This window comes from Parambassis ranga, chromosome 19 (genome assembly GCF_900634625.1).
Source record: "Parambassis ranga chromosome 19, fParRan2.1, whole genome shotgun sequence".
Lineage (NCBI taxonomy): Eukaryota > Metazoa > Chordata > Actinopteri > Ambassidae > Parambassis > Parambassis ranga.
In genome coordinates, this window is record NC_041039.1 from 110,961 (window position 1) to 128,474 (window position 17,514).

Here is a 17,514-nt window from a genome sequence, read left to right on the forward strand (position 1 = left end):
TTTGCTTACTCTTAAGGCATTAGGGACCAAAAGTTATCAAAAACGCAGCACGTCGTCACACGGTCTGGCCGTGGCGCCGCCACAAATTTGACCCTTCGCCAACGCACAGGAAATACATGTATTTTTGGCTGTGTCTCCCACATACTTCATCCTATGTGGATGAAACTTTACAGTCATGCTGAACATCGGACACTGCACAGATTGACGTGCTGATATGCTACAGTCACTGCGCCACCTACTGGCCAGAGGACCTGTCTTTTTTACATGTGTGTTTTGCTGTACTCTTCTGCCCTGCAGACCACAGCTCGTGCCTGTACAGCTGGGAGAGAGGTTGTGGGCCGATAGGAGAGGCGGCGGCTGCTGGCTGCTTGCATTATTATTATTATTCCCTATTCTTGTTCCGTGCCTGGCCACATGGCTCAGCAGCGACCCCTAGAATGAGGGTGGCAACTGCGAGTTCCACGGACCGCAACGAGTGCAAGGGCCCGTCGTTGCTGCTTGCAGCTTTAATTATTGTATATTTTTTGGTACTTTTATAAAACTAGTATGTTTTATAGGTGGTTTTTATGACGGGGACGTTAATGCTTCATAATGATTAAGTCAGATTTCTATAAGACTAACCTGTGCTGTGGAGGAGAATCTGTTCCAGGAGTCCAGACAGACCCCGTGTCAGCAGCTGGTTCTACAACACACAAAATACACAAAATATACAGACTTTTTTTAGACTGAATCCTCAATGAATCCTCAATGAAAAAGAATGACACATACAAACGACTATTACATGCAGCCCTTGGGAAATGCCAAGCAGTGTAGAAAAAATAGTTTGGTCAGGCATGGCAGCAAAAACTGTAGAGACATACATACAGAGAAAGGGGAGGACACTCTCTGGAATGTCTGTAAAAAATTCAAAGTAAAACGGGATTTTAATTGTCATTTCTAAAGTGTGAAAGGTAAGTGACACAAAGGGAAAACACTTTTAACACTGAATCTCCTTGCTTCTTCTTGATTTATTTAAATTCCAACTTCAATTATTTTATTATTTTATTGTGAAAAATAACATCACCGGTAGAGTGTGCCAAAATGATTATGCAACGCAAAGTTCAGCATCTGAAAAACAATGAAGAAATAGAAACACAAACACTGCCTTTAAACCTCGAATGACATTTCTGCATGAAAGTATGGCAGAGCTAGAAGATGACAAAGAGACCAAGGTTTTGCGATTTTTCAGTAGTATCCAAACAGCCAATCAGCAACAGGGCACACCTGTCAACCACACATAGACACATAGATGTTTGACATTTAATAGCCTTATTATTTTCACATAGAAAAGAAATACATGAAATAAAATTCAAATAAACTCCCCCTGTCAAATACTACTGTTGGTGTCAGGGATTGTAAGATGGCGGACACAAATGCAGACGAGGCTGGAGGTGAAAACAAACTCAGTTCTTTTAATGCTGCTAGGTGTTGGTACACGGGTGATCAGTCAGCGTAAACAAAAGAAGAAAAGGCAAAAAGCGTAGTTCCAAAATCCAAGTGACGTCAAACACAAAGAATCCAAAAACACAGGGCTGAAAGCTGAAACAGCAAACTACTCACAGAAACCAACAGGCTGAAGAAAGGCTAGAACTCTTGGATTACTCCCAAGACGAACTGGCAACGCAAGGGAAGAAACACACAGACTTTCTACAAAGGAGGGAGGGAAGACAATAGGACACAGGTGAGACACATTAGGGCGGAGCAGGTAATCAACAGGAGGAGGAAGAAACACACATGAGGAAGGGGAAGTCAAAACACCAGAAACAAGAGGGAGAACAGTGACTACAAAATAAAACAGGAAATAACTGGTAAAACTAGAACTAATGCAACAGAAATTGCCATTTTGCATTTTTCACAATGCTAAACATCCGACTCTGCACACATTGATATGCTGATATGCTACAGTCACAGCACCACCTACTGGCTGGAGGACCTGTCTTTTTTATTTGCATGTTTTGGTGTACTCCTCTGCCCTGCAGACCACAGCTTGTGCCGGTACCAGGGGAGAGAGGTCCTGGGACGATAGGGGGGTGGCGGCTGTGAAAGGTGAATGACACAAAGAGAAAAACTTTTCTGTCATTCATCCTGCTCGATTGCAGCACCACTGGGTGCCAATCCTCCTCTGCTATTGCCTTAGTTTAATAGTTTGATTTTTCTTTGTTGAATTTTGGTTAATGTCAACTTTTCATTTAAAATTCATTCATATTTAAAATTCATTCATATTTTCCATTCTTTCCATTAAACTGGACTTCCCTCTCTCGTATCCTAGGTCTTCCCGGGGGTCTTACCCCAATAGCACATGACTGAAATACCTCCCAGGGGAGGCATCCAGGGGGAATCCAGAACAGATGCCTGAACCACCTTACCTGACTCCTGTTAATGTGAAGGAGCAGCTCTACCCTTCACACAATCTTAAGCTGGATCCATACTCCGCGAGACAAAGAACTTTCTCCCCCCTGCAGACGTTACGCCCACAAAATGACGTCATTTTTTGTCTCGGACCGCCCGCTGTTCCGCACTCTTGTGCACAGGGTCCAGGCCGAACTTTTTCTTTCAAGGCTGTGCGGCAACCATGCTGTGATTGGTCGGAATGTGGAGAAGCGCAAGAGCCTTTCCAGGTATATAGGTAGGTGTATAAACAGCACTGATTCAACAGATTTAATTAATTCAACAATGGATGTTTTTGAGGAGCAGCTTGCTGAGGCAGTGAGGAGATACGAGCATCTCTACAATACATCGCTGAGGACCTACAAAGACATGCTGATGGCCAACAACTGGAAGGAGATAGCAACGATACTTTGCACAGAAGTGTGTGGCGCTACCTGCGCGACAAATTTGCAAAGGCAAAACGCTGTGTGCAGAATAGTAAAAGTGGTGATCCCGGTGGCAAGAAATTCCCTGTAGTATACACGGCGTTACAGTGGCTCGAACCTCACGTGAAACACCAGGAAACAACAACCAACAACGACCTGGATACACAAAACGAGGTAAGCGGTACTTTTAAACATGTGTGATGTCAAAATTAATATCAGTTGTGTGTCTTGGGTTGTAACACCGGTTTTATTAATTTGCTTCTCAGGAATTTGTAGCGGACCGGAAGAGGGGGGATCATGCACCACAGACGCAAGCAGCATATCAGAGCTGGAGTACACAGTACTGGATGCTGCGCCGCTTGTGGCATCCACTCCGCTGCATGAACACACAGTTCCTCTGCCCGCAACTTCACCATCTCCATGGCCAACATGGAGGAAGCGAGGCAATCAGTCATGTCTGGATTTCGAAGGTGCTCTTGCAATCCTGGACAAACGAAGGGCAGAACGGGAAAAAGTGATGCTGCAGGCGGGACAGATGAGGAGGCAGTTGACGGACCCCTGTGGCAGATATGTGCTTCATGTTGCTGATTTTATCACTACCACCACATGCGCTCAGAAAATTCCAAGAGGCAGTTGCAGAACCTCATGTACGAAACTGAGCAAGAGGTCGAACAAGACAATGCTGCATTTTAGAATGTTATCATTCATGTGTCCCTGTATATATGCCCCCCCTTTTTTTTATCAATAAACGTGTGTTTTCAGTACCAAAGTGCATTTTTGCATTTTATAAGACCATAATGGTTTTGCATGATGAGCAATAAAAGAAAGAAGGGCTAGTCAGGGTGATTTGTCACCAATAACTCCAGACAGCCATTCACACATACCAGATGGTGACTGTTATTACCATTCTATATACTCCTACATACCCGGGCATAATAGGCTCGTTAACAATCTCTGTAGGCTACACAATTTGCTTGATTAGCAACATTGGAACACAGTAGATGTGCAAATGTGGTCATAAAGGCTAGCACAAACACTGAATTTTTGCTATTGTTGCTTTTGATGGTGCATTTTCACAACTCATCACCGGACAGATTAAAGTATTGCAGGCACATTGAAACACAGTAGATGTGCAAATGTGGTCATAAAGGCTAGCACAATGAATCTTTGCTATTGTAACTTTTAATGTCGCATCTTCACAACTCATCACCGGACAGTTTGAAGTATTGCAGGAACAAACACTGAATCTTTGCTATTGTTACTTTTAATGTCGCATTTTCACAACTCATCACCGGACATCTCACGCTGTTGCAGGCACCCTCTCTGTATAATGCCCTCTTGCCATGGCACAAGTCCTTGTGGTGTGTTAAAAAACTCAGTAAAATCTTTCCTTATAGTTTGGACTCTGTACTCTCCCTGCTCGACTCTCGTTGCATTGAGTGGCCGAACGTGCCATCTACGTTGCCTTTTTCTCGCAATCTCCGTGAATAGCAGCAAAAACTCCTCTTCTTCTTCCTCTTTACACATGTTCGTCTCCTCGTCCATCTCCTTTAACAAAGCTGCAAAATCCATAATGTCAGCTGCTGTACCTTCCTCTGTTCGCAAACACTGGAGGTGGGCTGTGTGTGATGTTGTTCCTGTTTGGTGTCTGGCGTGCGCTGCAGTGGGCGGGCCGTATGAGGAGTTCTGCACACACACGTATGGTACCTCCGTGCCGAAAATAACTTTTTTTTTTATCTCTTACCACCCGTGGAGCGAGTTCTCTGTTCTTTGTCTTGCGGAGTATGGAACAGCCTTTATTCACTAAGGGAGCTTGAAGCCACCCTGCAAATGAAACCCATTCAGCCGCTTGTATTCATGATCTTGTCCTTTCAGATATGACCCACAGCTCATGACCATAGGTGAGAGCATGAAAAGGGCAAGCCACCTTTTCCGGTCAAAAACCATGGTCTTGGATTTGGAGGTGCTGATTGCTCATTCCTCATTGCTCATGCCAGTTTAAACTCGGCTGTAAACCACACTAGTGCATGCAGAAGGTCCTGGTTAAATAAAGCCAATCTTTTTTTGTTATTTTTTTATTTTACTGTATAAATTTGTCAGAGTATATTTCCATACTTGCTGTTGTGCATGGAAACAGGTATCATGTATGTGAGACAAAACCTTGATCAGATGGCAGAGCCTGGGGTGGAGCAAGGAAACATTCGTAAGATGAAGAGGATTTTCCAAGATGGCACTGAGTACGGACGCCCTGGTGTTTTTGTGCGCTCTGTTTTGTTTTTTTTTGTGCGTCAGCATGCTCTTACACGAGAGAAGAGCTCATGAACATCAGATATACCACACCTGTGGACTTATCTCAGTTTTTTTTAGCATCTGCTGCCGATTTACTGCAAGTTTTAGTTAAAAAAGTGAGACGCATCTCTCCACCCTACATATTCCATATGTAGGGGGACTGATCCCCACTGGAGCAGTTGACGTGGATACTCTTTAAGACACACCACCTGTGGTGGCCACACACTGATTGGCACCGTGGCATCCTCGATTCCTTGATTTCCATGGCATTAAGCAGTCAGGACGTGGTTCATTTCAGATTTAAAGAAACATGTGCGTGTGAAGGAGACAGGGTAAACGCAGTATTGTCTGCCTGCTACAGCACGAGAGCTGGTCTACGGGCTCCTCTCGGGATTGCTGCGTAGTTTCCTTTTACGTTGGCTGCGGTAGCGTGGCTGCTGTAGCCTTGGCTCTGCCGGGTGGCTCCTGCAGCTATTGTCTCACGTGAAATCCGACCCAGTCGGAGGAAGACTTGGTTGGTGCTGAATGAGTAGAGGCTACCCGAGCGTGAAATCCTACTTGTTGGAGGATGTGCTAGGCGTGCTTCCTTGTTCTTCTGTCGCTCCACGTGTGCTTGGGTGTAGAGAAGGGAGTGTGAATAGTGCCACACTTATCTCAGAAGAGTTGGGCGTGTGAATGATGCCTCTGACACCTTTGGGATGAATTGGAGCGGAGACTGAAAGCCAGGCCTTCTCGACCAACATCAGTGTGTGACCTCACCGATGCACTTTTGGAAGAATAGTAAAAAAAAAACACACTCCTCAACCTTTGTTGTTTTCGTGTTCTATGTTACACGTGCCGCAGACTTATAGCAAGTCATCGCCGTGTTTGTATGTCAGGAAGCGCACATACAGCCGTGAGCTACTTTTTAACATCAGCAGAACTGTAAATGTTGAGTTAGACCCTGCACTCGCTGAAGAGCTACAGGACTGTGGACTACTCCGCCTGCCGGCACCTCTACCGGCCCCTGCAACACCATCTCGCCCGCAGTGGAAGCGCCACAGACGGTGTGAAAGGAAGCAGAAGAGGGCCGGCCATCCCTAGCATCGTACTGGCCAACGTACGCTCTTTGGACAATAAAATGGACTATATCCGGCTACTTCGCGCCACACAGAGGACTATAAGGGAGTGTTTTGTGTTTGTGTTTACGGAAACATGGCTGAATGACAGCATCCCGGAGTCCGCCATTCAGCTCGACCGCCTAGCGTGTTTCAGAGCGGACAGAGCCTTGGTTGAAGGAGGTAAGACCCGCGGCGGCGGGCTCTGTGTTTATATCAATGACTCTTGGTGTCGGGACGCTGCTGTGGTCTCCAAACACTGCTCGCCACTTGCGGAGCTTATAATTATAAAGTGCTGGCCGTTTTACCTGCCACGGGAGTTTACAGCTATACTGCTTGTAGCTGCGTACATCCCGCCAAGCTCCAGCAACAACAACAGGAGCGACGCACTGAATGAGCTCTACCTGCAGGTCAGTGAGCAGCAGACAGCCCACCCGGATGCTTTTCTCATCCTGGCAGGTGATTTCAACCATGCAGACCCCAAAACTGTGTTTCCAAAACTTTACAAACACATAGACTTTCCAACTCGTGGCAAAAACACACTGGACAATGTTTACACCACCCAGAGAGGCGCGTACAAAGCCCTCCCCCTCCCCCACCTCGGAGCTTCTGATCACATCACTGTTATGCTAATGCCAGCATACAGACCACTGGTAAAAGTTGCCAAACCGGTCCGAAAAGAAGTGAGAGTGTGGCCGGAGGGAGCCACAGGAGCTTTACAGGACTGTTTCAGCACAACAGACTGGGATGTGTTTAAGCAGGCTGCAACCCACAACAACTGCACTGACCTCCAAGAGTACTCAGAGACTGTCACTGCTTACATCACCAAATGCATTGGCGACGACACCAGCCTAAGGTTAGCCAGAGCCGACCTGTCCCGTGGCATCAGGAAGGCGAAGAGACAGTACTCCAGGAGGGTTGCCCACCACTTCAGCGACAGCAGGGACACCCGGAGCCTGTGGCGGGGGATACAGACCATCACAGACTACAAGCCCCCACCACAGACCTGTGACAGCAACAGCTCTCTGCTGAACCAGCTGAATGACTTCTTCGGACGCTTTGAAGCACTCAACAGCACTCCTGCACAAAAGATCACATCCTCTCCCACTGACCAGGTATTTTCCCTGTCCCAAGCCAGCATGAAGACATCTCTCAGCCAGATCAATGCACGCAAAGCTCCTGGTCCTGACAACATACCTGGCCGTGTGCTCAGAGACTGTGCTGAGGAGCTCGCTGAGGTGTTTACAGACATCTTCAACATCTCACTGAGCCAGGCTGTTGTCCCCACCTGCTTCAAAGCCACCACGATCATCCCTGTGCCAAAGAAGTCCACCCCCGCCTGCTTCAATGACTACCGTCCAGTAGCACTCACACCCATCATCATGAAGTGCTTTGAACGGTTAGTCATGAAACACATCAAGACGGCCCTCCCTCCCTCTCTGGACCCCTTCCAGTTTGCATATCGGGCCAACCGGTCAACCAGTGATGCTGTTTCCACAGCACTCCACACAGCTCTCACCCACCTGGAAAATAAAGACTCATACGTTCGAATGCTGTTCATAGACTTCAGCTCAGCATTCAACACCATCATCCCACAGCAGCTCATCAACAAACTGGACCAGCTGGGGCTGAACTCCTTGCTGTGCAACTGGCTGCTGGACTTCCTCACCGGGAGACCTCAGACAGTGCGGGTCGGCAGAAACACATCCAGCACCATCATAATGAACACCGGGGCTCCCCAAGGATGTGTGCTGAGCCCCCTCCTCTTCACTCTGCTGACCCATGACTGCACGCCAACACACAACACCAACATCTTTGTGAAGTTTGCGGACGACACAACTGTGGTGGGTCTCATCTCCGGTGGAGATGAAACACAATACAGGAATGAGGTGCACCTTCTGGCCGAGTGGTGCACAGACCACAACCTCTCCCTGAATGTGGAGAAGACAAAGGAGATGGTTGTGGACTACAGGAGAGCACACAGTCAGCACACCCCTCTGACCATCGACGGTGCTGCTGTGGAGCAGGTGAGCAGCACCAAGTTCCAGCCAGTAGGTGGCGCTATGAGAGTTTGTGGTCATTAGCATATCAATCTGTTCAGAATGGCAGGCTCAGCATGCCAGATTTTTTTCATCCACATTGGATGAAGCATGTGGGAGATACAGGGACAAATATATCTATTTCCTGTGCGTTGGTGAAGGGTCAACTTCGTGGTGGCGCCACAGCCAGACCGTGTGACGAAGTGCTGCGTTTTTGATAACTTTTGTTCCCTGACCGCTGAAGGGTGAGCGCACCAATTTTCAGCCGTATCAAGCAATTCCCGTAGGAGGAGTTCGCAAAACTGCGGGATGTGCAAATTGGAACATGGCGTGGTTTTTTCAAAATGGCGGACTTCCTGTACATCGTGGAATTTTCGTCCAAGATGCTTTTTTTCTTGTCACGAGGCGATACATCAGTGTACCGAGTTGCAGGTCTGTAGCACTTGCGGTGAATATTTTCACACTTTAGGGGGCGCTGCAGAGGCATGTGGTCACGCCCGCCAATGGCGACAGTGTCAAATTGCGATTTTCGTCGGGGGACAATTTTGTGCCAAGTTTGGTGAGTTTTTGAGCACGTTCAGGGGGGCAAAATCGCGATACCGGACCCGGAACAAAAATACGGAATAATAATAATAATTAAAGCTGCAAGCAGCGATGACGGGCCCTCGCAGCCCTTGCGGTCCGTGGGACCAGCAGCCGCCGCCTCCCCTATCGTCCCACGACCTCTCTCCCAGCTGTACCGGCACGAGCTGTGGTCTGCAGGGCAGAAGAGTACAGCAAAACACACATGTACAAAAGACAGGTCCTCCGGTCAGTAGGTGGCGCAGTGACCATAGCATGTCAGCATGTCAATCTGTGCAGCGTCTGATGTTCAGCATGACTGTAAAGTTTCATCCACATAGGATGAAGTATGAGGGAGATACAGCCAAAAATAGATGTATTTCCTGTGCGTTGGCGAAGGGTCAACTTTGTGGAGGCACCACGGCCAGACCGTGTGACGACGTGCTGCGTTTTTGATAACTTTTGGTCCCTAATGCCTTAAGAGTAAGCAGACCAAGTTTCAGGCGGATTGTAGAAATCCTGTAGGAGGAGTTCGTAAAAGCGCGGGGAGTGAAAAATGCAAAATGGCGCAGGTATTGTAAAATGGCGGACTTCCTGTGCGTTTTGGAGGATACCTCCAAGAGACTTCTTGTCTAGAGGTGATACATATGCGTACCAATTTTCATGTCTATAGGTGAAACGGGGAAGCAGATCTCATTCAAGTGCCCAAATATCACGATGAGGTGATATGAAAAGGTGTACAGGGGCTGATGTCATGATAGAGTAAGAGGCAGGTAGGATGAACAAATCAAGAAACACAGCAGCTTTCTCTATGGTGGCGAAGGGTCACCTTTGTGGCGAGGCCCCGCCCACACGGTGTAACATCGAGCTGCGTTTTTGATAACTTTTGCTCAGCCATGTCTTCAAAACCAGGTGACAAAATCTCAGGTCTGTCAGAGTATTTCCCTAGGAGGAGTTCGTCCAAATACGAGGTGTGGAAAATGGAAATCAGACTGAACACAATTCATACTGCCAGTAGGTGGCGCTATGAGAGTTTCTGGTCATTAGCATATCAATCTGTTCAGAATGACAGGCTCAGCATGCCTGATTTTTCTCATCCACATTGGATGAAGTATGTGGGAGATACAGGCACACATCCATTTCCTGTGCGTTGGTGAAGCGTCAACTTCCTGGTGGCGGTGGTGGTCAGACCGTGTGAGGAAGTGCTGCGTTTTTGATAACTTTTGGTCCCTGACCCCTTAACGGCAAGCACACCAATTTTCAGCTGTATCAAGCAATTCCCCTAGGAGGAGTTCGCGAAAATGCGGGGTGTGCAAATTGGAACATGGCGTGGTTTTTCCAAGATGGCCGACGCCCTGTAGGGGGTGGAATTTTATTTCCAAAGGCATGTTTCCTGGCATGAGGCGATACATCAGCGTACCAATTTTCATGGCTGTAGCTGTTACGCTGAATATTTTCAAATTCCAGGGGGCGATGTAGAGCCATTTTGCAAGTCACTGTCGTGGTGACAGTTTAAGATCGCCATTTTTCGCGAACCAGACCTGTGTGCCAAATTTGGTGAGTTTTTGAGCACGTTCAGGGGGTCAAATTTGCGTCGAATGACGCGGAAGAAAAAAAGAGAATAATAAACGCTTGCATTTCAATAGGGCTCTTGCACCATTCGGTGCTCGGGCCCTAATAATAAAGCTTGCATTTCAATAGGGCTCTTGCACCTTTCGGTGCTCGGGCCCTAATTAAAGCTGCAAGCAGCGATGACGGGCCCTGGCAGCCCTTGCGGTCCGCGGGACCAGCAGCCGCCACCTCTCCTATCGTCCCACGACCTCTCTCCCAGCTGTACCATCACAAGCTGTGGTCTGCAGGGCAGAAGAGTACAGCAAAACACACATGTACAAAAGACAGGTCCTCCGGCCTGCAGGTGGTGCAGTGACTGTAGCATATCAGCATGTCAATCTGTGCAGTGTCCGATGTTCAGCATGACTGTATGTTGATGAAGATTCTCAGTCATCCAGGTCATCATACGTAGAGAAGATTGAAGCAAGGCGTCTGGACTTGTAGAGTTTTCTAGAAGACGTTTCGCTGCTCATCCAAGCAGCTTCATCAGTTCTAACTGTTTGGTGGGGAAACATGGTTTATATGTGGTTACAGACCTATGTGGGTGGGTCTGGGTAAAACTTAAAAAACTTAAAAAACAATAGCACTAAATGTTTCCATACTTACCTGTGATGTTCTGGCTGACTGGGCCAGGTGTGTCTAACGACTGGCTAACGACTATGAAACTGCCGGGGGGGGACTGGTTGACAGCCCTTTGTTCTTACTGTGAGTATGTGCAAACTTCCTGGGAATGGATGGAATCACTGCATTGTATGCAATGCAATTTCCCCATTGTGGGACTAATAAAGGTTTCTTTCTTAATGTGGTAGAAAGATGATGTCTGAGGCCACCACCTCTGTTAAGGGAAGGTTTTTCCAGCTTAACATAGATGGCTTCCTTGACTCCTCTTTCATACCACCTTTCCTCCCTGTCTAAAATGTGAACATTGTTGTCCTCAAAGGAGTGTCCTTTGTCTTTGAGGTGGAGGTGAACAGCTGAGTCTTGTCCTGAGGAGGTGGCTCTCCTGTGCTGAGCCATTCTTCTGTGGAGTGGTTGTTTAGTTTCTCCAATGTACAGATCAGAGCATTCCTCACTGCACTGGACTGCATATATCACATGGCTGTGTTTCTCCCTGGGAATCTTATCCTTCGGGTGAACCAGTCTCTGTCTCAGTGTTGTCATAGGTTTGAAATGGACCGGGATGTCATGGTTGTTGAAGATCCTGCAGAGTTTTGTGGCTTTGATGAGTGCCCACTTCGGGTAGCCAAATGTTTGCAGGGCACCTTGCCCTTGCACCTTTCGGTGCTCGGGCCCTAATAATAATACCTACAATTACAATAGGGCCTTCGCACCACTCGGTGCTCGGGCCCTAATAATACCACCAATTACAATAGGGCCTTCGCACCACTCGGTGCTCGGGCCCTAATTAAAGCTGCAAGCAGCGATGATCAGGCCCTCGCACTCCGCGCGACCACCCCCTCCCCGTCACACCGTCCGTTCTCTCCCCCTCTCCCCCCACGAGCTGTGGCGATTTTGCCAGGGGTGGGAAAAAAGCGGCAGACAGAGGCAGAGACATGTCAGACCAACAAATCTGTCAATATATGTAAAAATTTTTAGTATGCAGTAACCTCCTGTTTACAGTAGGGGGCGCTGTCCACAGATGTCCACACATGGTCGGGGTTGGGTCTATATCACATGTATAAAATTTGAGGATTTTAGGAGCATCCGTGGTGGTGATATACCATCTGCAGTACCCTATGTGTCCACTGGGTGGAGCCAGACACCATGAGAATAGTGGAGACCTGTCTGTGCATCAAACCTCCAAAAACATTTGATTAATACATAAAAATTGTCATGAAGCAGTTACTTCCGGTTTCCTGTAGGTGGCGCTGTGCAGGTGATGGTGAGGTGCATGAGCATGCAGACGTGTTGGGGGATGGACCGTTATGACATGAAAAAAATTTGAGGACTTTAGGACGATGCACAGTGAAGTTATAAGCAGTTGATGTTTCATGGCGAAGGTTTGACAGTCGCCACCGCCACGGGCAGCCTGATACAGGAAACCAAACAGGTGTCTCTGTAGAACTTCAAATCTGTGATCCTCATTTGGCTGTGTAATGACAGGGAAGGATTAAACAGTGACAGATAAGTGCATGTCAGTGTAGAACATGGCACTTCCTGTCTCCACCACAAGGGAGCGCCATGAGCGGCACAGATCATGATGACATAGAGACGTTCAGGGCGGGCCTCTGACTAAGTGCAGAAAGTTTGAAGCCGTTTGGAGCAAGTATGTAGGAGAGAGAGCTGTTCGTGTATGAATGGCGAAGTGACGCCACAGCGGCCACGCCCTTTAACTTAGAGAAAAGCTTTTGATAACTTTTGATCAGCATGGTCTCTAGGTGACAGCGACCGAATATGAAGTCAATCGGTCGAAATCCCTAGGAGGAGTTTGTCTGCATACCAAAGGTGGAAATAGCTGAAATTTGACCGCCAAAATCAAAATGGCTGACTTCCTGTGTGGTCTAGATCAATGGTGCAAGAGACTTTTATGTGCATCGGGACGTGTTCTGTGTATGTACCGTTTTTTGTCTTCCTACTCCTAAAAACCCCTATGGAGAGGGGTGTTTAAAAATTCAAGGGGGCGCCATTGAGCCAATTTGCCCCACCCACTTACGCAACCCCCATCAGTTGCTAGGACACGCCCCCCGTGAACGTGTGTATGAATTTTCATGATCATAGAAGGTCGTTAAGGTCATTAAAAACTCAAACGTAATCTCATGGCGAAGGAACGACAGTCGGTGCACCGCCACACAGACACCATTGCACGCAGCTTCACGGCCTTCATAGTGTAGCTTCACCAACTAGTTGGGAAGGTTCTAGAGGTGAAATGAAGTTGATGCTGTCAACTATGTAGGAGCAGAACACGTCAGAGTAAAAAGAGGTCATTTCCTGTTACCAGCAGGGGGCGCCATGAGTAAGTCAGGGTTTCAACATATGGAGTTTGAAGACGTTTGGGTAAAGTATGCGAGCCATGGCGAAATCTTGAATCGTCGCCAGACTTTGGTGAGCCACAGAGGCCACGCCCTTTAAGTTAGAGAAAAGCTTTTGATAACTTTTGATCAGCAGCTCTAGAGGAGTTCGTCTGCATACCAATGGTGTGAATCGCCAAAATCGCCATTTTCCATCCAAGATTTTCCAAATTTTTCGCCACCCCTGACGAGTGTGCAAAGTTTCGTGAGTTTTCGTGCATGGCAAAGGGGCGAAAATGCAGCGTAAAGTGGCACAATTAATAAGAATAATAAACACTACAATTACAATAGGGCCTTCGCAGCACTCGGTACTCGGGCCCTAATAATAAACACAGCAATTACAATAGGGCCTTCGCACGACTCGGTGCTCGGGCCCTAATAAATGCTTGCATTTCAATAGGGCTCTTGCACCATTCGGTGCTCGGGCCCTAATTACCATCTGTTTAGATTTTAACCGTAATGGAAAACAGTTACTCATCACTCACCGGTACATATAATCCATTATTCCCCAACACTGGTAGGAAGTAATTGAATATGTTATCCTGCCACACAATGCGGTTGCACTAATAGACATTGTTGTCACAGAAAAACAACAAACAAACAAAAAACACTTGACTACAGGGCTACACAAAATCTTTAGAAATTGTTTTTAAAATTCCTGTATTATCATTCAGCTGTACCAAACCCAAGAAAGCTGTGCCAAATGCAAGTAGGCAGGAATAGCTCATTTTAGACAGTTGTTAAGACATACTATCAGTTACTCCACTCAGACTGAAAAAAGCAGGAAGTTAAAATACCTGGAAGTACTCACTGATGAAAGAACCCATTTCAGTTTTAAGGAGCCATCTGGAAAGACACAGAGGCATTAGACACAAGGCATAAAAGCGTTTCTTGCACTCAACATAATTAAATGTAAAAGGCTACTTTTAAGAAACAAAAGAAGTTCTACCTGATATTCTCATTAAGAGTGTATAACTCATTAGTCTGCAAAGCTCCACCGTGAAACACCTTGTTTACAGCTGACTGGACCCTGAAAGAGCCATAAACACACATCAGGGGTCAACAAATTTGGTACCAAACTTGGTATTGGGACTGAGTAGCTATAGGTTAAGTACTAGTTAGAAGGTGTAAGGTGTATGTGTGTGTGTGTGTGTGTGTGTGGGGGGGGGGGGGGCTATGTCCCTAATCAAGAATCAGGATAAAATTTTGTTGGCCTCCTTTGAAGACATTTAGGAGTAAGTCATTAAAAGCTTTTGTCTGTGTCACACGGTGTGGCTGTGGTCCCGCCACTATTTTAGTGACACCACCAAGCATTGCGCGGGAGGCCGGATGGAATGAGGTTGCTCAGATAGGTGCGTTCCTGAAAGCACTCAATGAAAAAAATAAAAGATGAGTGAACCACCCATGTCCTTGGATACGCTCATCATGATTAAGCTCGACAATTGCCTTTGGGAGTAACATCTGGAGAGCTCCTGTCGCTCCCAATCTCCAGACGTCCACCAGCCCGCAGTATCCCCTGGTTTCCGACTCGGTATTCCTCTGCCAATGAAAGTTCCCCTCCATTCCTCTAGAGCAGGGATGTCAAAGTCAAATACACAGAGGGCCTAAAAAACAAGTTGGCTATAAGCCGAGGGCCGGACTGATTCAATGTTTAATAAAACATATTGAAATGATTGCACATAGCCTATTGAACCAAGACCTAACACAGTGTATTATTTAATGATTAAATGAATTATCGGGAAAACATTTTTCAGCAGGCACACAGACAAGAACAAACTGCCTTCAAAGAAAAATCACATGTCCTGTACATTCTTCTTCTGTAGCCTTTGTTCTGTGTCCATATTCTTGTCTTTGTCTGTGTGTTTCTTAGACGTTTCATGGTGCCTTCTTAAATTGTATTCTTTTATTACAGCCAAACCTTCTCCACACAGAAGACACACAGGTTTGCCATTTACCTCAGTGAACATGTACTCTGCCTCCCACCGAGCTTGAAACCCCCTGTTCTCGCTAAACCGAAGGTGCATCCACCTTCCGTTTAGCCATTTTTTGGGGAGGAGGTAGCTGAAAGTTGACATCTGCTCTGACTGGTAATGAATGATGAAGCCGAAGTCCGCTTGCTGCGCTGCAGTGAGTTCGCGGGTTACCGTTGCATTGTGGGAAATGTAGTATTGGTGCGTGCAAAACACCAGCGGGCGGCTACGGCCTGCGGGCCGGTTCTAATACTAATCAAATATCCCGGGGGCCATAGATAATTCATTCGGGCCTTGACTTTGACATATGCGCTCTAGAGGAACCCGAAGCCCTCCTACCCTGGTCGTCGGCTCGCTCACCTGGGAGATCGAGGCTCGGATCCTGGAGGCCCAGGACACCAAACCTGATCCAGGTAATGGGCCTCCTAACCGTATGTTTGTTCCAACTTACCGTCCCCCTGTCGGACAGCTCCGCTCCCTCCCGGTGCCTGGTCGCCCCTGGTCCCACATTGCCTTGGACTTTGTCACGAGTCACAGTAATCCTCACCATCGTAGATAGGTTCTCTAAGGCTGTACATTTCACTCGCCCAGCTTAGGGAGTGGTGCTCCACGTCTTCCGCCTTCACGGGAATCCTATGGACATTGTGTCGGACCGGGGGCCCCAGTTCACCTCAGAGGTGTGGAAAGCATTCTGCCGGGAACTGGGAGCATCGGTGCGTCTGTCCTCTGCATCCCCAGACCAATGGGCAGGCGGAGCAAGCGAACCAGACTCTGGAGCACCCACCTCCCGTGGATCGAATACGCCCACCACACGCAGCGGAGCGCAGCCTTGGGCATCACTCCCTTTGAGGTGTCTTTGGGCTGGCGGTCAGTCCAGCACCACCTGGATCGCCGGGTCTGGAGGCAGACGAAGCTTGCTCCACCAAGCTCCTCCGCTTGGTGGATAAAAATCAGCGCATCACCAATTGCCGCCACCTGCCAACACCCCCCTTCCGTGAAGTTCAGTCCGTCCTCCTCTCCACTAAACACATCTCCCTCCGGACTGAGTCACGGAAGCCCTCTCTCCGCTTCATTGGGCCCTTTCAGATCATAAAAGTAATCAACCCTGTCTCCGTGAAACTGTCTCTCCCTCCATCCATGAAGATCCATCCTGTCTTCCACATCTACCACATCAAGCCGGCGGTCATCGGTCCCCTCCAGCCTTCCACCGCTCGCCACTGTCGTGCTGTGTCTCTATCTTCCTCCTCTTTCTCCTCAGGTGCTCTGGGATGGCAGTGACTGCAGGGTTGAGCCGGGGCTAAGCAGACGCACCTGTCATCAATTACTCCTTCAGCACTGCCTCACTTCTCTTCACCAGTCACCTGTTCTACAGCTAACCACATGTCATAAGAACCATTTGTCTATCTGCTCTCCTGAGTATTTTTCTGGCTGTCTTTTTGACTTTCAATTCTTTTTTCCTCCCAGGCTACCTCCCCGGCATCCTCTGCATTCCTGCCATTGCGGAGTGCCTGTCCAGTTGGCCTTTTTCCACCCTAGTGGATGTTTTGAGTTAAACTTTTCTTTTTGAATAAAGACTTGCTTGTGAACCCTGCATGTGGAGCTCCTAGCTGAAGTCCCACACAACAGAAGAACAGGTCACCATGGATCCAGCGGGTTTTCCTCCTTCGTCTTCCCAAGCCCTCGCTCATCAGGGAGTCCTCCTGGGCCAGTGTGACCAAGCGAAGCAAGCAGAGAACTGTGACCTGGGCGCTCAGGTACAGCAAGACTTGCTTGTGAACCCTGCTTGTGGATCTCCTACCTGAGGTCCCACACAACACTATGAGTGTCACTGTGATACACACCATACATACATACCATATTTTCATGACCATAAGGCACAGTGTCAATTACGGGGTCTATTTCTGTGTTCAACACATACATACAAGGTGCACCGTATTATAAGGCACATGCTAAAACATAAAAAGGGTAACGGAAGCAAAACAGTGAGTTAAGTTGAACTTTATTACAACAATGTACAATAAACAGTAAACAACTTTGCAAGTTCAAACATGCCATGTTCCCTCTCATCACTGTCAGAGTCATTGTCA

The 17,514-nt window shown here is 47.6% G+C and overlaps 1 protein-coding gene across 3 annotated transcripts in view; it reads right to left on the bottom strand.

Moving 5' to 3' along the window:
• Positions 1-17,514, bottom strand: part of LOC114452064 (proline-rich protein 5-like) — a 35,423-nt gene that overhangs the window by 4,951 nt on the left and 12,958 nt on the right. For 2 of the 3 annotated variants that reach the window (XM_028431155.1, XM_028431154.1), the window contains exons 3-5: positions 14,407-14,487; positions 14,255-14,303; positions 622-682 (exon numbers count right to left, since the gene is read on the bottom strand). In XM_028431155.1, coding sequence (XP_028286956.1) covers positions 622-682; positions 14,255-14,303; positions 14,407-14,487 — 191 coding nt within the window. Of the gene's footprint in view, positions 1-621; positions 683-14,254; positions 14,304-14,406; positions 14,488-17,514 lie in introns of those variants that run through there. The other variant, XM_028431157.1, reaches the window with a different exon arrangement.